The 26,525-nt window shown below is 43.7% G+C and overlaps 1 protein-coding gene across 1 annotated transcript in view; it reads left to right on the top strand.

Moving 5' to 3' along the window:
* The first annotated feature begins 670 nt into the window (after positions 1-670).
* Positions 671-26,525, top strand: part of CASP10 (caspase 10) — a 31,855-nt gene continuing 6,000 nt past the window's right edge. Inside the window, 7 exon segments of the mRNA XM_014829204.3 lie at positions 671-878; positions 2,181-2,534; positions 3,758-3,851; positions 10,680-10,815; positions 15,059-15,168; positions 23,326-23,434; positions 24,716-25,208. Of these exon segments, the coding sequence (XP_014684690.3) occupies positions 2,188-2,534; positions 3,758-3,851; positions 10,680-10,815; positions 15,059-15,168; positions 23,326-23,434; positions 24,716-25,208 (1,289 nt within the window). The 5' untranslated portion in view covers positions 671-878; positions 2,181-2,187.

Genomic DNA, 26,525 nt, shown 5'->3' on the forward strand with positions numbered 1-26,525 from the left:
TTTGTCTACTGTTGATAGAGTTCCTGTCAAATATCTCCAAATGGCCTTATAGTTCCACTCCCCTTCCCTTTTGTTTTAATATGTAATTTCTTGTTTTCGTTTTTCTTCTTTTTTTCTTCTCCCCAAACCGCCGCCTAGTATGTAGTTGTATATTCCAGTTGTGAGTGCCTCTGGTTGTGCCATGTGGGATGCTGCCTTAGCATGGCCTGATGAGCGGTGCCATGTCCGTGCCCAGGGTCTGACCCAGTGAACCCTGGGCCGCTGAAGCAGAGCATGTGAACTTAACCACTGGCCACAGGGCCTGGCCCTCCCCCTCCCTTTTTTGCCTTTAAAATTTTTTTTGTTGATTTGCACATGGACTTATTTGAGAAAAGGTTAAGATGGCTGACCCCTATTTCATGAGCTTTTGGAGTTTTATTTTAAAGGTTAAGTGAGCTTGGGGCAGGAGATGCTTAGGAAAAATCAACGCTTTCCTTCCTGGCTCACTGAGGAGCGTAACAAATGGAAGGCTAGAGCGCCTGGTGCTTCCCGGAGTTCTGTGTAGGAGCCCCGGGCTTAACCCGGGAGCTCTCCACTGGGAAAGATGTGAATCTGCCTTTAGGAGACGCTGTTTGTCAGGGTTATCCTAACCCCAAGAAAGGGGAGGGGATAAGGCACAGGAGGCAGCGATGACATCAGCAGGAAGTTAATATCAAATTACTCAGACCTGAAAATCCCGTTTTTACTTGCAGAGCTAGCAACAAGTCTTGAGTTCTCTTCCCGCGCAAATGGGAGTTTCCTTGAGACTTGGAGCACCCAGAAGATTCTGATTTCTTGATTTTCAGGCAATTTCCCTGAGAACCGTTTCCCTCCAGAAGATCGTGGAATTTGATCTGAAGGTAGGTAATTAACACCTCTCCCCAGCCCGGACTCACAAGACAGCCTTCTCCTTGGCTTCAGGGCAGAGAAAGTTGCAAAAACTCTGGTCGGCAGTGGCACCGTTTCTGCCTGGATTGATTAGCGGCGCCAAGGAAAATGAACATTTAAAAAGCCCCGGGAAGGCACCAGCAGAGGCTCTTGTCAGAGAGCATAGCAGAAATATGCTAGCCCACAAACGGGCACGAAGTCTGGCAGACTCGCCCGAGTTAGAGATTAGAATCTTTAGGGAATTGCAAGGGAAATGTGCGATGCATGAGAAAAAGTATGTGTTTCCAAAAACCAATCATTTGGTTTCTACTGTCACCGGGCGGCAACCAGAAGGGAGACTCAGGGTGATGAGGTTGAAATGACACTTTTTGGGTTTCTTTTTTCTAACAATAAAAGTAATATGTGTTTATTGCATAAAATTTGAGAAACTCAAACAGGATCCCAGAAGAAAATTTATATTATCTATTAATATACCACCTACACAGAACCACTCTTTGTTGTTGATGTTTTGTCTTTTCGCCATGTTCTCCTTCCTTTAGAAAGTAGTTTCTTGACTCTAAAGAACCAAGACTTGTATAGTGAATATATACCTCAAGTCATTATAGAATGAATAATATTACATTGAAAAATTTTATCAATTCATTGCTCCTCTAATTAGAATGAAATTGGGTGTAGAAAATAACATAGTTTATGAACTGGTCAGATGGAAATACGTACTTCGGGACTTTGTGACTTCCTACATTGATCCGAGCAATCCTTATCTAAAACCGTTTCTTTCTGGGGTCTAGGACTATGGCTTCTGTTTCTGTGAGGTAACAGCCTGCCCTGTTATGGTTAGCAGTGTTACCTTGTTGTCCTTGGGTTGGTAGACACTTCGGAAATATAAACCCCCAGATTGCTCTATTTCTAAAACGTAAGGCATAAATCTAAGTGCTATTTCTGCCGTTTGCTGGGAATGAATTAAGAACTCCAACTGGGAGAAACTGTGCTGTGTCACGCTCCCTTTTGACTAGCTCCCACGGGGGACATTTTGATTTGAGAGAAATCAGGTAAATTGAGTTCCATAAGCTCCAGACCTCCTAAAGGTTTAATTTACAAGTATTGGGGTTGAGTTTTCTGGGCTGTTGAAGTAACCTCACAGTAATTATTATTTTTCAGCTCTTCTGGGAAAGTCTAATGCCTGGAACAGAAGGGGCCTGAACCAGGGGAGGGTCTGGGAAGCTGGGGTGCTGTGTGTCCTTGTCTCTAACGCCCCAGCTGTCTGTCTCCCGCAGGCTGGCCATGACATCTCAAGGTCAAAACCTGAATTCCAGTTCGGATGATAACTGTACAATGGACTTTCGCCAGAAGCTTCTGTTTATTGATTCTCACCTGGGGGACCAAGACGTGGAACGCCTGAGGTTTCTCTGCCGAGATTGCGTCTCCCACAAGAAGCTGGAGAAGTCCAGCTCAGCCTTGGAAATTTTTGACCATCTCTTGGCAGAGGACCTGCTGAGGGAGGAAGACAGCTTCTTCCTGGCGGAACTCCTGTACATCATCAAGCAGAAGTCGCTGCTGTGCCACCTCTGCTACACCAAAGAGCAGGTGGAGAGCTTGCTGCCCGCCCGAAGGAGGGTCTCTCTGTTCAGGTGAGGGGGCTTCTGCGGTCCGGATAGGAGGGTTTTCCATTGAGTGTTCATTCAGGTCTCTAGCTTTGGAAGGAGGCTGGCATTAGGATCTTTTTCTTCTCTGCCTCCTTGGATGATGCAGTGATTCTAAAGCAGGAGTTCTCAGCTTTAGGTGCTAATGAGATGAGAGGGTTGGGAGATCAGCAGAGCTTCAAAACCCAGCTCTGGGCCTGGTGGCTTCCCTCTGTTTCGTTTCTTGCTGCCTGAGGCAGCCCACAGGGCTGCGGTCTCCTCCTTCCCGGCCTCCACGCTGCCAGACGGTCCTTCCTCCTGTGAGTCACTGCATGTCCACCCATATCCACCGACTTGAGAAGAGAGTCATGCATAATTGGAGGCAAATAAGTAAAATGAAAAAGGAGATGTGTCTCTGGGGCAGGGAGGGACGTCATTTATGCCATGTCCAGTTACATTTTGGGGCGAAATCCAGAGAAGGAAAATATAGGCATTTTGCCGAAGAGGTAAAATATAGGCATCAGGCCTATCATGGGTTGGACCTTAGACAACACTGTCTTAAATTGTCCACTGACGTAGTATCTACTGCATCAGAGAGGCTCACGGGGAGGAGGCTTCCTGTGTTATTTTATGGCCTGTGCGATGGGAGCCCTTCAGGCCGCAGTGCTCAAACTGGCTCTCAGAACCTGAGCTACGTTTGGTCAGTGAGGGAATTCTGGAAATCAGCATCCCCACTCTGCTGGTTAAACACCTGAGGAATACTCTCTGGTGTGCAGAGGTGTTGGTGTATGATGAAATACTCCGTTTTTCTGGTTGCTGATTATGTGACTATCTAGAAGTTGGGGGGTTTCCTTCCTTTTCGACAGTGGACCTTATGTTGACTGGCACCAGGTTCTCTGACAAGGGCCTATAAAGTGAGCCTGAATTTCTAGAATGGAGTTGGGAGATCGGAGGGCATGCCAAAATCGTGTTTTACGCCTTCCTGGTGTGATGCAGAGCAGTACTGGACTTGGGGTCAGAAGGCCTGCCCTACTCTTGTGTTATCTTAATTTAACAGGACATGTCGAAGCTCAACATTTTAGTTTTTGAATCTATAAAATGGGATTAACAGTTATCACTTTACCGGGTTGTGCTCATTCCAGTGAGAGAGAACGTTTGTGAAAGCACTCGATTTTCTGTGCCGTCCCCTGCAAGTGCGAGGCTTCATTTCTTTCTATGTGTGTATGTCCTAGAAACCTGCTCTACGAGCTGTCAGAAGGCATGGACTCAGACAACTTAAACAGCATGATCTTCCTTCTGAAGGATTCGATTCCGAAAACCCAGATGGTGAGTGGGTCATATAGAGTGGGGTCTTTGTGAACGTTTAATCGGTGTTTGGGAAGATGCTGGAAAAGGTTTTAGGAGGGTTTAGACAGTATTTTACAAGGGTTAGAAACATCGGCTTTGGTGTCGATGGGCCTGGGTTCTGTGACTACCTCCTCAGTGTGGGGCAAGGGATTAAATATTTCTGAGTGTCCACTTTCTCTTATGTCATTTTGTGGACAATCATACTACTTCCTCCCAGGACTGTTGGGAAGATTAGATGAAAGAATGGACACAAAGCATTAGTCCAGGGCCTGTATTTGGCACACAGTAGCCATGCAGTGAATGATTAAGTGCTATGGGCATCCACTATTTTACGATATAGAACTGTGCAGGCACAACAAGGAAACAAGGAGCTGGTGAATGACAGCAGAGTGAATTTGTTGTTCATCATCTACATTAGTTGGGTTCTGACGAAGCCATGCGCCCTTTTCAGTGGACTTGGCAGTGTCTCCCACGTAGGGCTTCTGTGAAAATCAAACAAGACAAATATTTGAGGATGTGCTTTGTAAAGGGCTGCAAGGTGCCTTGAGCTAATAGTACTGTTTTTAATATGAATATAATGCTATCTGCTGGTATTCTTGCTATATTGGTCACATTTAAGGGCAAGAAAGTAGCTGCATGTCTCTCTTCCAGACCTTAAAACTTTACATTTTTTCTTTTGATGCTAGCAACAGCTTGTGACATGCAAGTTAGTTAATTTGGGAAGGGGCCAATTTTCAAATTTTACCCTATAACGTTACCTTATTATATTCAACTGCTATTTTTATTAGTTTTAAGTTACATAATGTTTGATAACACACAAAAGATACATGTAAAGTGTATGCAAGTTATGAAATGTAGCACTCAGTGAACAGCCGTGAATCCCCATCCAACGTGTGAACGAGAACATCGCCAACGCTGCTGAGCCTGCATGTGTGGATCGCATTCTTGTATCCCATTCTCCGCAGAGCAACTGATAGTACTGACAAATACCTTTTCTTTGAAAAGTCACTGAAGAGTGGGAAGCTATTTTACATATGCTAGGTCAAATGAGGACAATGTTAGTAATTCATTAAGCATGTTTCCTGGTGTCAGACCTGTAGACCTGAGCAAATTAATTCTCTGTTTAGGCCACAATCTTTCGGCCTTTTTTTTCCCTTTTCAGAGTCCTCAGGTATTTTAGCCTCTTGCATTCTTTGATTGGTCATCTCTTGAGGGTCCTTTCTCCCAAAGATTGGTTGTGAGTCCCTTGGGGATGGGGGCTGAGTCTTACGCACCATTATAGCTCTAGAACCTTGCAGACTCTGTTACAAAATGGTGCTCTAAATGAAAGCGTGAATGAATGGGATGATACAATTTTCCCCTTTCTCTTTCTTTCTGAGAAAACAGCCTGAACTTGTTCTGTTTATGTGACTTTGCATGAAAAACCGGGAGGATTAGCAGGATGAACTAAACCACCATGATGGGGAGGTGCAAAGATACACTTAACGCATTCTCATAGTTGTTGCCCCTTGTCAGACTCTATTCTGCCTTACATAGTCCCTAGAAGTTCTGATATCATCCTGGTTTTGTTTCTTATATTTTTTCTTTTTATCTTTTTATTCTTAAAAACAACAAAAAAATGCGAGTGCAGAAAATTACACAAAACAAACATACAGCTTATAAGGCTAATACCCTTGAAACCACCACCCAGATCAAGAACTTGAATTTTGCTAGCTGCTCCGGAAACCCCTCCACCTGCCCACTCCCACCCCAGAGAAGTAACCACTGTCCTGGCTTTTATAGGAACCATGTTCTTAAGTTCTGTATGGTTTTCTCACTTAGCTGTGCATATCTAGACCTCAATTTAGTCTTGACTGTTTTTTTCTTTTCTTTCTTTTAATCTATAGGTTAAACTCCCCTCCCCTCAACCCCTTTCTTTTTCTTCTCCTGTTGACAAACCCCAGGACAGTAGGCCCATAGAATTTCCCCCAGTCTAGGCTTTGATAATCGCTTGTGCTTGGTGCAGTTCAGTGGGCTCCTCCGGTCTTCTGTGTTTCCTGCAGATTGGCAGCTGGATTCAGAGGGTTTGTCAGACTCAGGCTGCATCCTTTTGGCCAAACTAAAGCTGGTCTTGTGTTCTTTCATCAGGAGGTACACAAGGCCTGGTCTTCTCCCTTTTTTGATGTTAGCAACTGTTGATGTTGAACATTTTTATGTATTGATTCTTTGGGGGTTGCGAAATGGAGATATTAAAATTCTATCATTTTGGGGGCTGGCCCAGTGGCGCAGTGGTTAAGTGCACACGTTCCGCTTCGGCGGCCCGGGGTTCGCCAGTTCGGATCCCAGGTGGGGACATGGCACCACTTGGCAAGCCATGCTGTGGCAGGCATCCCACATATAAAGCAGAGGAAGATGGGCACGGATGTTAGCTCAGGGCCAGTCTTCCTCAACAAAAAGAGGAGGATTGGAGGCAGATGTTAGCTCAGGGCTAGTCTTCCTCAAAAGAAAAAAGAAAGAAAGAAAAAAATTCTATCATTTTGTTTTTTCCCCCTCTACTATTTGGTTACTCGATGATAGTTTATGTATGAATCCTTGATACCTTCTTCCATTTACCCAGTGTTCAAGACAGTTGACTGGTTTCCTGTCACTCTCTGAAAGTGACCCATTATAAAAAATATATAAATTTGGACTCATGGATTTAAACCTATTTGATGGGTTTAAATCCATTGCAGTTATTATCTTTATTGAAGTTCAAATTGTCCCATTTTTGCACAGGGGTAGCCTCTTCAAGTTGGTTCCTGAGTCATTTTGACGTTACCCTCACAGCCTTGGATAGCTTCCTTGGTATGACAAGATGTCTCAGGTTCATCTTGTACATTTTCTGCCCAGACCTAGAATCCATCATTTTTCCTGGTTTCTTTTTATGAGAAATGTTATTTCAAGACTACAAAGTCGATGCTGGAGATGATCATTGCTTTTGGGTTGATGATTGCTTCTAGGTTTTTTCAAAGGATAGTGCTAGGAAATGTGTGCTTGTGTGTGTGTCTATTTTTTTTAGTTTGTTTTAATATAAAATAATTCATGAATTTATACCACTATTTTCAAGTCAAATTCATGGTTTTAATTAATCTCTTCTATATTAGATCTGTATCTTCTTTTTCCCATCCTGGGAATCCTGGTTCTCATGTCATAGCAGATGATAGAATTAAATACATGATGATTTCTTTTATCCCACATTACACATACAACACTCCCAGAATATCAGTATTAATACTTCTACCACCAATATGATTATTCACAACAGTTGAGATGTTTATTTTGTGTGTGCTGTACCCATTCTCTCCCCATTTGTTTTTAGGGTTGAAATATATCTACATTGTCAGGGTATATAGCTACTATATACTACACTCTCTCTCTTTTAAAATATTTATTGGTTTTATTCTTACAGTCTCTCTGTTTTAATCCTCATTTAGTCCTCTTTATACAAGTAAATATATATGCATGTGTGTATATATATTACATATATATGTATATAATAAAATGTGTGTGCATATATGTTATACACATGTAAGTGTAATGTATATACACACACACATATATCCTAAGGGTCCAGGAAGTTCTTGGAGAATCAAAAAGCCAGGAGGTTTGGTTTTAGAGAATATCTTTTCCATGTGTTGTGTTTGTGTTGGTGCGAAGTGGTTACCCAGTCAAGTGACAGCATTTTACCTTACGTGCAAAATTTCTCAACATTCGAGGAGATTCCTAAAGCTTGAAAAGCTCTCCAGTTATTCTGACAATACTCTCTCCCAACTTTGGGCATGCTTTCACAGTTGTCCAGTCTTGGGCTTTATCAATAAAATGAGACCACTTTCTGTGGCTGCACCTCTCCGTCCGTCAGGGTGGAAGCCTTTACCCCCCGCGATGGGGTGGCAGATGCCGAGCAGGGTATTTGTTAAAGGAGTCCGTGGTTTCCTGCTCAGAAATGCTGGGGAATGTACTTCTCCCTCTGCTGTTTCCGCGAGACCTGGAACTCTGCTTGAAGACGGGTGTGGCTGCAGAAATATGTTTATGGTCAGGACCATTCGAAACACTTCTCTCCCTGCTAAATTAGCTTTCAGATCATCGAAGGCCCATGCTCAAGTAGCCAAATGATTTTATGTTTTTCTCACTTGGTACAACAGTAAAAGGAGAAGTCACTGTGTTTAGTTGTGGCATAGAACTGTGGAATTACCTGGTCAAATTCTGGAAAACTGCACTCCCTTCTTGGATTCCAAATGATCTCTGCTTCATTCCGAAGGAGATCTAATTCTTCCCGTCAGAATTGTGGCTGAGTTATCACCTCAGGTAATCCAGAGTGATGTCTACTGGACTTTGCGATCAGGCCAGCCTTCTGAAGTGTGTAAAGGAAGATCTCTAAGCACCCTACATGCGTTTCCGTGCCAGGGCTTAGTGAGGCTGCCTTAACTGCAATTGCAATCCCAGAAGGTTTTATCACAGAAATAAATTCTTTACCAGCCAGTGGAGGAGAGCCTGAACCCTCCTCAGCCGGAAAGGAAGGGTTCTAACTTCACGTGGTTTCTCTAAAGGGACAATGATGACTGCCGTGGCGAGTTCTAGGTTTCCTGTTTGATAGCTTTCATACAAACTTAGAGCAGCGTAGCCGCCTTCACACTTATGGACAGACCTAAACAACCGTCAGGAAATCTGTTCTCAGAACCTTGATGCAAAGGAAACCACACCCAAATCGACTAGCTTTTGAGCAAAGAAGCAGAGCAAAAGAGCTTTCAGACTCCTCCTGCCGATATCTGCCAGGGTGGTGTTCTTAAACTCAAGCAGCGTATACGCTCTGTTTAAATCGTGTGTTACTCAACATCTAATAAACTTCCTACGAAGTATAATGGATTTCCATCCTCGCTTCCAGAATCATGTCTTAGCTCCTCTTCTTCCTCCTGGTAGGTGGCTGTCAAGATAGGAGTTTCTGTTTTGAGGTTCAGAGAGCTCATTTGCATATAACCTATTACTATGTTTGCATACAACCTTGTGGGGGTTAAATGCAAGCATAGTTGAAGCTACCTCCTTTGCCAGCTGGTCAGCTTCGGATGAGTCATCCCTCACCCCCTCCTGCCTCCTGCTTTGTTCCGTGGCCGAGTCGGTGTACGGCAGCTGCAGCTGGGGGCACACATGTTTCTTTGCCTTTTTGGTTCTCCTAGCTGTCTCTGGAATTTCCTGAAAATTTATAATCTCTTTTGATTAGATGAGGACAGAAATCAGTTAAGACTTTGTAACTCTGGCCTTTCCTTTGGTTGTTGGCATTCTGAGTGCCTTGTTTGGAGACACACACACACACACACTCGCTCTCTCTCATCATTCCTTTCTCATCCTTGTATTACTGCGCTCTCTTCCTCCTTCCCTTTACTGCCAAACTTCTTGAAAGAATAGTCTACACACACACACCTTCCACCAACTCTACCCTTAGTCACGTTCTAGTGCATTCCAATATGGCTTCAGCCTCCATCACTCCAGTGAAACTATTCTTGCTGAAGCCACCATGAATTTCCTCATAACCAGATTTTTAGTTTCTCATCGTTTTTCCTATATGATTTTCTTTGCTCAGGATGTCCTTTTCTCTGTTGGCAGTGAAGGCCTAGTCATCCCCTGAGACACCATTCAAGTATCACCTGCCATGTGCAGCTTGTGAGAACCCTGCTCTGTGGAATAGACAAATGATGAATCAATGAACACTGTCGACATTTGAACTCACCTCTGCCTCTTCCTTCATTTCTTCACCCACTTCCAGTGGATCTCTGAACTTGCCAAATTATACTTCGGAAATGTCTCTCAGATCCAGTGCCGCCTCTGCATTTCCACCACTAGCTTTAGACCAGGTCTAGATGATTTCTTCACCAGAGTATTTAATCTTCCTGCCAATATTTTCTCTCTAATGCACTCCTTCTTTAACATATCCCCAAAACTTCTATTTAAAAACAGATCTGTTCATGTCACTGTTTTCCTTAAAAATTACTACTGGCATCTTGATCCATGGACCACTTGCCCAGGCTCCTCACGGTGTGCCCGCACAGCCTGATACCAGCCTTCTGCTCCAGCCGTGACCCACCTTTCACTCGTAGCTTGTACTCAGGCCTATTTCTCACTCTTCCAGAACACACTGTCCCTTTTCAGCTGTTTAGCATCCCTGGTGGCTTCTCTCTGGTCCCCATGCTGCCCATCTGGCTGGTTCTGTGTGCAGTTAGATGCTGTTCCGATATCCACTTTCTGATTAGCTACTCTTTTCTATTTGTACATAGTTTTTATAACCAGATTAATACATTGATTGAGAAGCCTTTATCACTGAAAAGATTATGGTGCCTTCCACCCCATATGTAATTCAGTATTAAAATAATACTAGCCAATTTGCAATCTTTCCCGAGAGTACTTAAGAATTTTTGTCTTTTAAAATAGCAAATATAAAATTCTTTTAAAACATTCTCCCCTCATTTCTTTGGTGCCCCTGTTTGGCTGCTTCCCTAATCCGTTATATCATTTATAGCTGTGAGTTAGAGGCAGCGTAGCCCAGTGGTCAATAAAACTGCCAGAGTTCAAATACAAGCTCTGCTACTCATTGGCTCTGTGGCCTCGGACAAGTTACTGAACCTCTCTGTGCCTCCGTTATTTCATCTTTAAAATGGAGATTATGATAGTATCTACCTCAGTGGGGACAGACACACTACCTTACTCATCACTGCAAAGCCCGGTGCCATGCATGGAATGTTGAACGAGCGAAGGGATAATCGTAGGCGTGGAAACGTGACTCCATTGATTCTCTTGCAGACTTCTCTAAGTCTCCTGGCACACCTGGAGAAACAAGCTCGAATAGATGAAGACAATCTGACGTTGCTGGAGATGCTCTGCAAAAAGATCGTGCCTAACCTTATGAGGAAGATAGAGAAATACAAAAGAGAGAAAGGTAACGAGCTTATGCTTGCTGGCTTGCACCAGACCATGGGACTTCTTAAACCAGTTGGCCATGCACAATGTCACTCATCACTCAGAGAGTATTCTCTTTCCCCATTGGTTCCCGCCACACACATTGACTGAACGCATACTGTGCAGGAGGCACAGTTAGAAGTTGGAGATACCGCAGGTTACAGACCAAGGCTCCTGCCCTCTGGAAGCTCACATTCCAGCAGCGGAAAGCTGTTTTAGACAAATGTCTTCTTCTGATTCTTATTTGGGAGTGAGAGTACTGTAGGGGAAATCGTTTTGAAGGAGATAACATAAAAATGAAGGCGGCAGAATGGCCTGGAGGGTAAGAGTGGGGTCTTAGAGTCAGGTGGCCAGGACTCCCTTATTAGTGGGGCAGTGGCCCTTCCTTAGCCTTTTAGGTCCCACTTTCCCCATCTGCAAAGTGGGGATAGCAGCAGTACCCATCTCGTGGGTTTTTTGAGGATAGAATGAATGAGGTAATTCCTACAAAATGCGGGTCTGGCACAGAGTAAGCATTCAATACGTGTTTCTGGCAGTGTGTTGTTTAGAGAAAAAAGTCATGAAAACTTTCATATCCTCATAAACTACTATCAGAGAAGAATTTTATTTTCTTTGTTTTTTTTTTTCAGTCTTTCTTATAAAGGTGGTACTGCTGTGGCATTACATAGAGGTAGTGGTGCTGTGGAATTACACAGAGGTAGTGGTGCTGTGGAATTACACAGAGGTAGTGGTGCTGTGGAATTACACAGAGGTAGTGGTTCTGTGGAATTACATAGAGGTAGTCCTGCTGTGGTATTATATAGAGGTGGTAACACAGGGCAGAAAGTAAACCTGACTGCCTCCCTTTCTGTCAATATGCTAAATATTTGTGTTTTTTCTGAGTCCATTTCTCTGCTGTTAAACAAGAGCTATAAATAAAAACTCATGAGGGGCCAGCCTGGTGGCACAGCGGTTAAGTGCGCACGTTCTGCTTCGGTGGCCCGGGGTTCGCCAGTTCGGATCCTGGGGGCGGACATGGCACCACTTGGCATGCCATGCTGTGGTAGGCATCCCACATATAAAGTAGAGGAAGATGGGTACACATGTTAGCTCAGAGCTGGTCTTCCTCAGCAAAAAGAGGAGGATTGATAGCAGATGTTAGCTCAGAGCTAAGCTTCCTTAAAAAAAAAAAAACTCATGAGTATTTTCATGAAGGTTTTATGCCACACCCATATTTTAATTCAGGGAGTCAATCTAGTATGCAAACTTCTCTGGCTGAAAACGAAACTAACCAAAAGGGAACTTCTCTCTAAGAATTCTGTTAACACACAGAACGAGTTGAGGAACAAAATGTACTGTAGTTAAATTGGCAAAATTTCCCACAATAAGGAAAGCAATAAATAAATGCATAATTTAAGTAAAAGTTATGAAGAATAAATATAGTTTTTCTAACTAACAAGTTATCGAGTGAGAAATAAAAAGCAGGAAGATGACGTTGAAAGTACATTGTTTGGAGTTCAAGTGAGAGGATTCCCAATGAGATTTTTTTCTGATCACGTTGCCATTTCCTGTAATGCAGCACAGCACACAAAGAGAACACAGGGCAAGTGATCAGAGTGTTGTGCTTATTTGAACTCTGGAGAAGGTACTCTAGTTTTTATGTAGTAAATGCCCCAGTGAGTGTCGAGGACTGAGCTTTGTGTCAGAAGAATTCTAATTTTGATTTTTCTTTTCTACAACCTACCTGCTCTGTGATCTCTTTTGGGTGTTGAAGGAAAATACTCTTGTTTTCCTCTACTACTATCTCACCAACCCTTCGGGAACACTTCTGACTCCAGATGTGTGGGTTTTTCCGTATCGAGAAATTCTCCAATTCTCTGTGGACACCACCTGGGCACCCTACGATTTAATTCCTCTCTGACACTAACTAAAGTTAGCACAGACTCTAACTAAATAAGCTTAAGGGCTCAGTTCCCCAAGATTGCCCCCCACTTCAGACGCCAGTCGTAAGTAGTGGGTCCCCAGATTACCCACAGCTTCTGTGTGACTTGGCTACAAACTAGGGGTTCCCATGACCCCCTCCTCAAGTTTGATAATTTGTTAGAATGGCTAACAGAACTCAGGAGAACAATTTACTTACTAGATTATTGGTTTATTATAAAAAGACACAACTCCGGAATAGCCACATGAAAGAGATGCACGGGGCAAGGTTTGAGGGAAGGAGCAAAGAGCTTCCATGCCCTCTCTGAGTGCACCACCCTCCCAGCACCTCCATGTGTTCACCAGCCTGGACACTCTGCGAACCCCTTCAGTTAGGCTTTTTATGGAGGCTTTGTATGTAGCCATGATTGATTAAATCATTGGTCATTATAATTCATTCAACCTCTAGTTCCTCTCCCCTTCCCAGGGGTTTTGGGGTGGGGCTGAAAGTTCCAACCCTCTGATCACATGGTTGATTCCGCTGACAACCAGCCCCCATCCTGAGGCTATCCAGGAGCCCCCAGCCACCAGTCATCATTAGCATACAAAAGACACTTATCACTTCAGAGGTTCCAAGGGCTTTAGGAACTGTATGCCAGGAAAGGGGGCAGAGATCAAATATATATTTATTATTATATTATAGGTGTTATCGATGCAGATAATCCATCACCAATCTATAAATCAAAATTGGGCTGAGTTTATTATGAGCCAGATCTGAGGACCATACAGCCAAGGACAGTACTTTCACGGAGGAGTGGAGTACTCCCAAGAAGCGGGCTGTGCGGAGTGGTTATGGAGCATCAAAGAGCATGTGTCACACATGAATGGAACCTCCCTTTTCCGACAGTCATGAGATTGCCTAGTTGGCACAGTGATTCACACAGCAGTTGATGAATACAGCAGGTAGCAGGTCTGTGGTCTGAGCTGGGTGGTCACAGCAGGTCAGCAATCAGTTCCTAGCCTAGGGAGAGATGCTTGTCCTTAAGGAAATGCCCACGTAGGGGAAGTTGCATCTTTCTTTATCTTAAAGGTCATTGTTCTTTTCCTTGGGACATAGTAAATACTTAAAGCAGATGTACGATGCATGCTCATGGCCATGCGAGACCCTTTTGGAAAAACAAGGTCAGGCCAAATTAGTTTTACACCAAATGGCTTCCTCATATTCCCCAATTTATCCTATTGCTTGCCATTTATTTATCAGTGTCAACTAATATTTTAATCTTGATTAGTCCTAAGAGTTTGGCCTAATTCTGCCATTCAGCGTGAAGGACTGTAGGACTGAGAAGATAAGTGGGTATGCAGATTTTAGACTTTTCTGTAGATGATCCAAAGACAAATGTTTTGTATCTGATGAGGACACAAGCTCTGTTGAAGGACCACCTGGGTCACTTTCCGAGTTTTCTGCTCAGCCTTGGTGTTTGCTTTAGTATTTTAAATTTATTATGAAAAATAATGTACAATAATTACAGTAAAATTAAATAAAAATTCAAATAATGAAAACAATACAGACTGTAGAAGATAGAAGTCTCTTCTCCTTCCTCCGCTGCCAGCCCATTCCCCAGAGTTAACCACTGTCGGGAGTATATTTCTGCAGCCCTTCTTCTATACAGAGACAATTGTGTGTGCATGTGTGTGTAGATAGATAGATTAGTATATATTTAACTAAGATCACGCTAATCGTATTCTGTAACTTGCTTTATTCTCACCTAAAACATCTATTGTCTCAAGTTTATAATACAGATATAGCTCATTCTTATTGATGGTTCCACAGAAATACTTTTTATTACATAACATATATATTTAATCACCTCCTTTGAATGGTTTTTCCTTTTCTTCCTTTCCTTCTTTCTCTTCCTTCCCTCCTTTTTTCTTTTTCTTTTTGCTGTTATAATCTGAGTTCTGGTTTTATTTCTTGAGATAATGCGTTTGTAATCTCTACTTGGCAATTATCTGACAGTTAATCACTGTAAGTTCTAAAATAGTGTTTAATAAATATATAGTAATTTTAAAGAACTAGTAAAATTATAAAAATAATAAAAACAATAAGAAATTAACTATAATAATACAAGGAATAAAATGGAATAATAAATAAAAATAAGTTAGAAATTCACGTTTTTTCTGGGTATATATGTAGATCCCTTTAAGCGAACGGCACTACAAATCCACAGGTCCCTGTACAGTGATTTCTTTCGATGTTCGGTTATGTTGGATTGCTATTAGTCAGATTGTGATTTTCGTCTTCCTATCTGTGATTCTATTTCCAGCCGCCCAGGTGGTGACAGCTCCTGTAGACAAGGAAACTGAGTCATTGCATCACGGAGAGGAAGAGCTGTTTTCCCGTTCGGACATTAAAAAGTTTTCCGGAGCCTTACCGGTAGGTTCATTGCTGTGTCAGGAAATGTTTAACTACCAGCTCCACTCTCTACCCTCAAACCCCCCCAAAAAAGAAAGAAGGAGAGAGAGAGAGACAGAGAGTCGCCCTGATTTGTAGCGTTTGATGCAAATATTGCCACCATGGCTGATTTCAAGTTACCAACATGACATCAGCTGGATTGCAGAACTTCTGAAAATCTAACAGCTAGCTCTCATTAGCTGGTCTGAGCTGACTCCAGCACACCATTGGGTTGCTTTGAAATGGCTCTCTCTTATCTGTGGGATTCGATCGGGCCAGCTCCGTGAACAGTCACACAGGGCTGGCCCATGCTTTTTTAATGCTCAACTGTCACTGTTTTGAAATCCTTAAAACTGTATGAATGAGGAACCTCACATTTTTGTTTTGCACTGGGCCCCACAAATTATGTAGCCTGTCTTTCCCTGTGGTGCCCAGCAATGGAAGGGTGGGTTGAGGGGCAAACACTGGGATGATTTGTGATCTCTTCCTCATAACATGGTCATGATACTTGGGAGGTAGTCAACATTCTTCTCTGAGACTTATGTTTCTTCCCAGCAGTCTTGGGAAGTTCTATTGGCTCGACTTTGGTATTTTTTTTTAATTGAGGTAAAATACAAATACGTAAAATTTACCATCTCAACCTTTTTTTTTGCTGAGGAAGATTTGCCTTGAGCTAACATCCATTGCCGATCTCCCTCTTTTTCTGCTTGAGGAAGATTGGCCCTGAGCTAACATCTGTGCTAATCTTCCTCTATTTCGTGTGTGGGGCACTGCTACAGCATGGCTGATGAGTGGTGTAGGTCCACATCCGGGATCCAAACCCACAAACCCGGGCCACCAAAGCAGAATATGCCAAAGTTTGACCACTATGCCATGGGGCTGGCCCCTTAACCATTTTGAAGTGTATAGTTCAGTACTGCTAAGTATGTTCATATTGTTATATAACCAACCCTCAGAACTCTTTTTATCTTGCAAAACTGAAATTCTATCCATTAAACAATAACTTCCCATCCCCCTTCCTCTAGCCCCTGGAAACCACTATTCTTTCTGTCTTTATGAATTTGACTACTCTAGGTACCTCATATAAGTGGAATCATGCAATATTTGTCTCTTTTTTTTAATCCTTGAAACTTATTTTTTATTTACTTCATTTTTTAAATTGAGAAATAACTGATACGTAACATTATATTACTTTCAGATGTACAACATAATGATCGATATTTATAGTATTTGTCTTTGTGACTGGCTTATTTCACTTATATAATGTCCTCAAGGTTCATCCATGTCAGAATTTTCTTCCTTTTTAAGGCTAAATAATATTCCATTGTGTTTTTATACCACATTTTGTTTATTCATTTATCTGTCAGTGAACACTTGGTTGCTTCCACCTTTTGGCTATTGTGAGTAATACTGCTATGAAGATGAGTGTACAAATATTTCTTTGAGACCCTACTTTCAATTCGTTTGGGTATATACCCAGAAGCTGGTTCATATAGTAATTCTGCATTTCATTTTTTGAGGAACCAGAATACTGTTTTCCATAGCAGCTGCATCATTTTGCATTTCTACCAACAATGCACAGGCATTCCAGTTTCTCCACATTCTCACCAACACTTGATATTTCCTTTCTTTTTAATAGTAGTCATTCCTGTTTTTTTTTTTTTTTTTTTTAGTAGAGGAAGATTAGCCCTGAGCTAACATCCATGCCAATCTTCCCTTATTTTGTATGTGGAATGCCACGACAGCATGGGTTAATGAGCAGTGTGTGGGTCCACAACCAGAATCCAAACCCATGAACCCTGGGCCACCAAAGCAGATTGTGCAAACGTAGCCAGTATGCCACTGGTCCACCCTGATAGTAGTCATCCTAATGGGTATGAGGTAGCATCTCATTGTAGTTTTGGTTTGCATTTCCCTAATGATTAGTTGTGTTGAGCATCTTTTCATCTGCTTATTGGCTGTCTGTGTATCTTCTTTGGAGAAATGTCTATTAGAGTTCTTTGCCCATTTTTTAATTGGGTTGTTTGTGGAATTGGGTTGTTTGTTGTGGTTGTTTTTATTTTTTATTCTCAAAAAATTCTTTTATAGCTTCTTTACTACTTTCATGGTACATATTTTTACAGTTAGAATTTTTAATTTTTAAATTTGGAAATAATTTCAATCTTACAGAAAAGTCGAAAATGCAAATAATACAAAGAACACTGTGTGCTGTTCGCCAGGTTCACCTACCTGTTGCTCTTTCACCTGACTTGCTGAATTCTTCTCATGCTCTGTCTTTGTCTATCTATCTGTAGACACACACACATGATTTTTTCCTGAACTTTTTGAGAATAACTTGCATACCTCATGGCTCTTTACCCTTAAATACTTCAGTGTGTATTTTCTAAGAATGAAGATATTCTTTCACAGAATTATAGAACATTTAGAATTGCCAGTAAAGTTAAATACAATACTTCATCAGGTTGAAGGTCCATATTTCAATTTTGTCTGTTGACTCAATAATATTCTTTATAGCATTATTTTCCCCTCCAGAACATAATTCAGTCTAAGATCATATATTGTATTTAGGACACTTTTGAAGAATACAGTCACCACCAGCACCCCCACCTTTTATTTTAAAAAAATAGAGTTTTCCTTATTTTTGGTGTGTATGGTGTTGCCTCATGATTAGATTCAAGCTATATATTCTGGCCAGAATATTACATTAATGATATTGTATCTTTCTCAGGGTGTCACATCTGGAGGAACATGTTGTTCATCTGCCCCCAATCGTGATGCTGATTTTGATTATTTAGTCCAGATGTTGTCTGATTTCTTCACTATATAGTTAATCTTTCATAGTTACTGTTTTTTCCCTTGCTACTAAGAAGCAAGTGGTGGGGAGACATTTTTAAGACCATGCAAATGTCCTCCTCCTCATTAATGAGCATCCATTGACTATTGTTGTGTGATTCAATATTTACTATGTTTGTTGAAAAGCAGTGATGTTCAAACTCTACTGTTCACTCCATATTTTAAGTCAGCATTCTAGCATAAGCAAGAGCCTTCCTTTCTCCCCTGGGAGGTTTTTTTGCCCACTAAACTTAATTCCTCCCCCCACCCACTTTTTCAACTAGATTTGTGCTCAGAGACTGACATGCATGTAGCACACACACGCAGGACTTGGCTCTTTGCCTCTTGGAAATTCACGAGTTTCTAAGGGGTGGAGCTCAGCCTTGGCGTCTGGAATGTGGCTGTTTTGCTGACATTGGATGATCATGGCCACGACACATAAAGATGAGGGCTACTTGTGGTGGCCGGGAGTGCAGGTGGGTATTGGGGGGCAGCACCTCACATTACACATGTCCTCATAGCCTCTCAGGGTTGGAAGTTATCATAAAATTATCTGGGCAGCTCTGCTCTCCATGAAGTGATGGAAAAAGTAAATCACCTCATGTTTCATATGCACCCGAGAGGCTTTCTTATATAAAAGAGCACTGCCAACAATTGGATTTAATGAGAAGAAACTCTCTGTATTTCAAGCAACATCCCTGATTTGTTTAAAAGCTAAATCAATATTTTTTAGTGTGGCATAGGATTTTCTTAAAGAGGCATGCCTCTTGATTGAGGAGCCTTAACAGCAGCTTCTTTTTAAGGCCTTACTGGACCCCTATTGAAAACAGCTGAAAGAAGACTGAGTGTGGCCAGGCAGTGGGTCATTCATTCATTTACTTCCATCTGATACAGAGACTTGAGGGCTGTCAGTACAGGATGCAACATCTGTTACCCAACCAGGCTCCTGCACGCTGCACGATATGCCAATCACCGAGACGAGTTTGCAGCAGAGAAAGGCTTTATTCACAAGCAGCCAAGCAAGGACATGGGAGAACAAGTCTCAAATCTGCCCCCATGAAAATGGGTATTAGGGATATTTATGGGATAGAGAGGCAAGGTGGTCTGAAGTGTGGGGATAGATGATTGGAGGTAAGGAAAAGTGAGGTAATTAATGATCTGTGCAAGCATAGTCAAGCTTCATGGCTCTTCATAGGACACATGTTCACCAAATGGTGGCGTTAGCATAATCTAAGGGTGGAGGTTTCGGGCCCCCTGACGTCAAAGGGTCACCTATCGGTGATCCTTGCAGGCCCAGTTGATGAGTTGGTGGTCTTCACCGACCTGAACTGGACAAGGAGTTGACTCTCAGTTCCTGAAAAACTCAAGCACCCGTTACCATGGTGACCCAAGCATCAGAGATGTCATCTATAGGGTGGGTTTTAGTGGTGCCTTATCTAACTACTTTTGCAAACAAACTACCCGCTGAGTGTAGTTAAAACAAGTTGGCCCCCAGTTTCACATGCCCAGAGGAAGAGAGCCAGGCAGACCTTAAAGCTTATTCCTGGTCCCTGTTCTGGCTGATTTTATCAGCACAGGGAGGAGACAAATCCAGGACACCTGGGGCCTGGAGGTGCTGGCGGAGCCCGCTGCATCTGTGATGCCCTTATTTCCAGGAAAATTTGCTCAAATGCTTTCAAAACCAACTAGAAAACTCAGACAACAGCCCGCCTGGCTCTTGAATGTCACTAGGAAGGGTTCTAGGATTCTGTAGGAAGGGAAATGTGCCTTGTGAGAAGAAAGGCAGGAAGTCTTTTGGAAAGTGAAACTAAACTTCCTGTGCGTTGGTTCCCTCAGGGCTGGGAATCTGGTATCATGCAGCTTCCATCTGGCTGGAAGATGAGGCACCCTCTGCAGCCAGAAGCCTGGTGGGCTCTAGCAGGGAGGCATCCCCCAGGACTAGGGGGTTGTCACCCCAGACAGGACTCCTGGCCCTGCCCACCACACAGCCGGTGCAGGGTCAGCGCCTCCCCAGAACACCTTGATCACACCCCCTTTGGGGCTTTCTGCTGCAGGCTGGGGGCTGGGAGTGGTGGCAGTGGGGTGGATGGGGAAGATGACGCAGAAAAGAAGAGGGCCCTAGACTATGTGTCAACTTTGTACTTAATTATTTACAACATTTGTGTAGCCCCAAAGTAAGAACCATAACTCAAGGACTCAGAGAGGTCTGCAGTGTGTTCCTGCCCCTCTTCCCCTCTCCTACGAGAACCACTTTATTAGTTTTTTAATTTATCCTATCGTTACTTTGGGAAAAAAAACCCTCATCTCTCCCTTTCATTATAAAAGAGGTAGCACCCTAAAATACTAACCATCACCTCACTTCCTTCGGGTAACAGTGTCTCCCGCGGAGTGTACTGAGATTGTCTTCTGCATCCTACGCACTGTGGGGATGCACCACAGTTCTTTCAACCAGTCCTTACTGGTAGGCGTGAGGGTTATTTCCAGTTGTTAGTTATTCCAAATAATGCTGCAATAAACGAATATTCCTGTGCATGTGTCAAATCATATTTTTGCCACGATGTCTTCGTGAACCTTCCTGTTCGGAAGGAGGGAGTTGATTCTCTTATCATCTGTGAGGGACCTTTTCTGTGACTGGGGATTAGGTGTCTATCCTTCTCTGCATCCAGTCTGGATTTTCAGCCCTCATCCTAACTGTGTAAATTTCCTGCATTTCCCGTTTCCTGAACAGGAGAGGTGCTGGCCGATGCGCCTGTAGGAGAAATGGCGGGTGTTTCTCGTAAGCTTTTTATGGCTTGGATCAGTGTGGCAGGAACAGATATACTTGATACATACGAAGCAGTTCGAGGTGTCTTGGGAGAAGGTTTACAAATTAGTGGAGAATTCACTTCTGATCTGAGTGCAGGGTGAGTCACTGACTGTGTGGATTATACCAGGCTTTTCTGTGGGAGGGTGGAGGGCGCTGGGTGGCAGTGACTTGGAAAGCCCTGCAGAGCAGCGTCTGGGAGTGCAGGCAGCTGCTTTCCCTCCACCCTTCAGAAGGAGATCATGCTCGGTGGGGAGGGAAGGACCCCAGGCCAGCAGTGACCAAGAAGAATGCTGAGTCAGAAGGAACATCTGGTGTGGTGTGGCTCCAGATGCTGCTTGTGTGTTTCAGAGGGAGACAGGCCAGAGGGAAGGACTTGGCAATGGTGTGTTTAGTGCCCTGAATCCTTGCCCAGAAGTCACGACCTCAGGAAAATATTCCAGAATCTGCCACTGGGCTAAACTGCTGTTGAACAGACAGGTTTTTGGTGTACTCTCTCTGTGATGTGTGAAGTTCATCAGAGCCCATCTCTCATTTTTTTCTGGAAACTTAAACTTCAGAATCCAACATGCCCCACTTTCTTAGGAATCTCTCTTTCTGCCTAACTGGGAGGCTGTGTGATCTGATGTTGAAAGCTACATTACTGAGCACTGGTCATGCGCTGGGCATGCTCTACGAGCTTTCTAGGCCTTATCTCATTTAATCCTCCAGCCACCTAGAGTGGAGACCACTGCCGTTCTCACCTAATGATGAGGAAACCGAGACCCAAGCGGCCTAGTGCGTTGCTGAAGGTCCCACGGCTCGAAAGGAGTGCAGCTGAGATTTGAGCCCAGCAGTCTGACCCCAGCGCTCACCCTCCAGGCTCTCCATGGTGTAGCTACGGGAGCGCAGGCAATGGCTTCACTTCTCTGAAAAACAATCAAGTTTCTTTCAGTTTTGCAATTCTGTGGTTTTCAAGTTTAGACATGACTTCTTTCTCCCAAGGTGAGGAGGAATTTGTAGGTGCTCTGTTTGACTGCAGCTTGGGTCCCTTTTGGTCTGTTCTCTAGCTTGGGGGATCCTGGACTCCCTCAGCCTGAGCTGAGCACCCAGGACCGGCCCTTAACCGTAGTTGATAACTAACTCAGGCCTCAGAGACGAGGGCAGAGCTTGCTGGATTCCACTGAAAGTTTTCCGCGTGTGGGAGAGGAAAAGCTCCAAGTTACATTTTCCTGCTACTGTCATGTGACAAGTAACCCATCCTTGGTTTCCCCTCCATCATGGATGCTTATCCAGAGGAACCAGGGGGTTTGCAGCAACGCTTCAAAGCAATGCTGTCCTCAGCCAACGCTAAAGGCATGACTGAGTTAATCCCAGGGCTGTGGGGTTTTGTCCTGCCCTGATGAGTCTCTGGACCTTTCTTTTTTTCTTTTTTTCCCCTTTCTTTTTGGTGTCTGCCAGCCTCTCTGTATACAGTGACAGACAGATGCTGACTCAACCCAACCAAGTTTTCTACCAGGAACGCTTGAGCCGATTCATGTGATCTTGACTCCAAACCCATCCTCTGTAAGGAAATCTAAGTGTTTAGGGGAAGAGTTTCGAAGAGTCTGAGTACTTCCCTTTCTAGCAGAAGGGCAACCCCGGTCTCCATGGAGATTTGGGAGCATCTGCTGACACTAACTTCTGAGGCCAGCAGGAAGGTTTGCACAGTTTCTTCAGGTCTCTTCCAACGAGAGTCCAGCCCTTAATGACCGTGAGGGCTCAGAGCTGCTTGTCTCTGTCTTGATTCTTCTTCCTCTTTCTGTGATTCTCTGTCCTTCCCACCTTTCCTAGAACAATCAGAAGTGTGTTGACCTTTGTCTATGGAGGCGATGCTGCTGTCCTTTCTGTCTTGCTTACCCTTTGAATTATTTCCAGAGAGGGGAATTTCTTTTTTGTTGACCGAAGCAACTTCTTTTCTGCTTGGATCAAAGACGTACCATATTTTCAGGTGGTCATTTTAGCCGCACATTTTAGCCACACTGAAGCCAACTCAGCTAATTTGTAATCATATGCTGTTTATAATAGCCTTCAAAAATAATTGCACATATTTTAAAATTCCTACTGTGATCTCTACAAAAGAGATTTCTCTGTTTTTGGAAGAAGCATATCACTCTAAAATCCTACCATCTGACAAACAAAATTACCATCTGAGTTTTTGTCTTGTTAGATCCTTTCCTAGGCTTTCTTCACTTTGCTGATCCAAAAAGGAGGATGCTTTTCCATAAACCCTGGGTTTGCCAAAGTTAAAACACATATTCTGTTATTTAACACTGAGAATTCACATTCTGCAGTCAAACCAGGTGAAGTCTCAATTTTAATCAGGACCTGGCCTTCCACCTTGGAATTAATTGATTAATTCCAGACCAGGACCAGGATCTTGACAACTCTCTGCCTTTGGTACTGAGAAATGGAGCGGTTGGTTAGAAACATTAACCCCTTACAATGAGGATTCCCTAATAAGTGGTTCTATATCTTCTTCCAAGGAGACATCTCTGTACAGGATGGATCGGACACATAGAGGCCACTGTGTTGTTGTCAACAACCATACCTTTACTTCACTGGCAGACAGACCAGGGACCGATAAAGATGCTGGTAAGAACGTCCGCAATAGTGTATCAAATGCAAGTTGGGGATCTTAAAATCATTTTTTATTTTCACATTTTCTTTCTGTAATTTTTACCTTCCATTTAAATATAAGGATGATATCATAAATGTTTATGCCCCTTGTACACCCCTAGTGTCTTAGTCCACCTGGTCTGTTATAACAAAATACCATAAACTAGATGGCTTATAAAGCTAACCCCACTGGTCTAGTGGTTAAGGTTCAGTGCGGTCACCCCCGTGGCCTGGGTTCACTTCTGGTCAGGGATCCCCACCACCTGGCTGTCAATTGTCACACTGTGGCAGCTGCGTGTTGCTATGGTGTTGAAAGTGATGCTACATGTATTTCAGATACCAGCAGGGTCCCCCATGGTAGACAGGTTTCAGTGGAGCTTCCAAACTAGACAGACCAGGAAGAAGGACTTGACCACCTACTTCTGAAAAAACTGGCCCTGCAAACCCTGTGACTAGCAGGGAGCACTTCTGATAGAGCGCCAGAAGGGGAGAGGATGGCGCAGAAAGCCCGGGCAGGTTCCGCTCTGCTGTGCGCAGGGGCGCTAGGATCGGAATCCACTCAGGGCACTAACAAAGATGGCTTATAAACAACAAACATTCATTTCTCACAGTTCTGGAGACTGGGAACTCCAAGATCAAGGCTCTGGTGAGAACCTGCTTCCTAGATGGTCGTCTTCTCTCTGTAACCTCACCTGGTGGAAGGGAAAGAGAGCTCTTAGGGGTCTCCTTCTGGCCTCCAACCTCATGACCTAATCACCTCCCTAAGACCCCGCTTTCTAAGACCCTCACCTTGGGGGTTAGGATGTCAACATAGGAATTTGGGGGGAACACAAACATTCAGACCATCGCACTCGGGATGTCACCAGCCTGCTTAGAGAGTGACAGGAGTCCCTGACCATTTATGACTCAGTGGCCTTGGGGCCTACTGGGTCAGCAGAGAAAACCTGGGCTGCGCTCTGGCTCCACCGCTAAGCAGGTTTGCTCTGTTGGGAGAGTCACTGGCCTCAGCTTCCTCATATGTGAAACAGGATGAAACTCGGACCCGTGCTGACTCTCAGGACCATTGTGATAGCATGTGGGTCCCACAGTAAGGCAGGTTAATTGTAAAATTTTGTTATGAAAGTAAAAAAAAAATCCAAAGCTTCAGGCTATTCACTGTGCAATTTTTATAACTATCAGCACTGTTTCACCCCTTCATTTTATTTCATTTCACTCGATTTCATTCCATTATTTCCCCTTTCTCTCCTTTTCTTACAGAGTGCCTGAAGAGCGTGTTTCAGTGGCTTGGGTTCAGCGTGCATAGATATGATAATGTGACTAAAGAAGGCCTGGAGAAAGTTCTGCAGGAATATAGGAATCATCCAGGCCATGCTAGTGGAGACTGCTTCGTGTTCTGTGTTCTGACCCATGGGAAATTTGGAGCTGTCTACTCTTCAGACGGGATCCTCATTCCCATTCGGGAGATCATGTCTCACTTCACAGCCCAGCGGTGCCCTGCTCTGGCTCACAAACCCAAGCTCTTTTTCATCCAGGCCTGTCAAGGTGAAGAGGTGCAACCTTCCGTATCCATTGAAGCAGATGCTGTAAATCCAGAGAACGTGACCCCTTCCCTTGAGGACAGTGTTCCTGTTGAGGCGGATTTCCTTCTTGGCCTGGCCACTGTCCCTGGCTATGTATCCTTTCGGCATGTGAAGGAGGGTAGCTGGTATATTCAATCTCTGTATAATAATCTGAAGGACTTGGTTCCAAGGTGAGAGTTTTGAGTTGTTCCATTCACCTACCTGTTCATCTATCCATCTATCCACCTACCTGTTTGTCCATCTATCCACCCACCCACCCATGCATCCACGCATCTATCCATCCATCCATCTGTCCATCCTTCCATCCATCCATCCATCCATCCATCATCCATTTAAACATCTGTCCATCCATCCATCCATCCATCCATCCAGCAAGCTTGTATTGAGCACCCACGTGAAACTGGAAAGGAGGATATAGAATGACAAAGACACACTCCCTGTCCTCAAGTTGCTCACAATCTAGAGAGATAGACAAGAAGATGGAAAGAGCGTCTGCCTGTGGTAAACACATTGTAAAGCATAGACGTTATGGGAACACACAGAACTAGTACTTCACACAGGTTTGGAGGATCAGGGGAAGCTTCTAAAGATGACAAATAGATGTTAGATAAATATTAGGGGTGAAAGACATGCTGGGCAGAGGGGACAGCATGAATGAAAGCCTGGAGCCTTCATTTATTCATTCATCAGTCACTCACGTTCTCTGAGTACCTGTGTGCGGCTGGCATCACCATACCCTCAGTCCCCTGCCCCTGCTCTGACAACCTTCCTGTCTCTGCCACGTGCTCCTTACCTGGTACCCTGGAAATGGCTTCACTGAGGTTCTGCCCCAGACTTCATTCTCTGCTCTCTTTCTCCTGCTCCTCACAGCAGCTTTAGCTCTATCTGGAGGCCACGGGCACCTCCATGAAAACGTCTCCCAAATTGCCCTTTCTGAGTTTCTCGAGGGCAGAGTTTTTTCATTCAACTTTCTATCCTCAGCACCTGATGTAATCCCTGATATATTGTTGAGCTTGATAAATATTTGGGGGACCAGTGACTGACTGAGTCAACCTCATTCTTCAGGTCAGTCCTACACATTTCTCATAGCCTGCCAGACATCCCACCCCTGTGTTGCCCTTGGACCTCACATGCAGTATGCACAGTCCTGAGTCGTTCTTCCCAGCCCTCTCCGGGAGCTCCTCCTCCTGAGTCCCCATTTCTAGGAATGGTCACAATGCTCTTCTGGGAATTCAGGATTGGGAATCAGGATTGGTGCCTTGAATCACTTTAGCTTTTCCCTCTTCTTTACCAAACCCTCCATCCCCGCCATAGTCATCAAAGACCAATGTCCTATGGTTTCAGGTCCAAGGCAGTATTTACTGTGTGCCTCCTGTACTGGGTACTGAGCTCGGGGCTAGGGATACAGTTATGACCAAGGGAGACAAACATCTCTTCTCTGTGGAGCTTACAGTCGAGTGAGAGGGAGACAGATAATAAAAATGTAA

The sequence above is a fragment of the Equus asinus genome, chromosome 4 (assembly GCF_041296235.1).
Source record: "Equus asinus isolate D_3611 breed Donkey chromosome 4, EquAss-T2T_v2, whole genome shotgun sequence".
NCBI classification, from domain to species: Eukaryota; Metazoa; Chordata; class Mammalia; order Perissodactyla; family Equidae; genus Equus; species Equus asinus.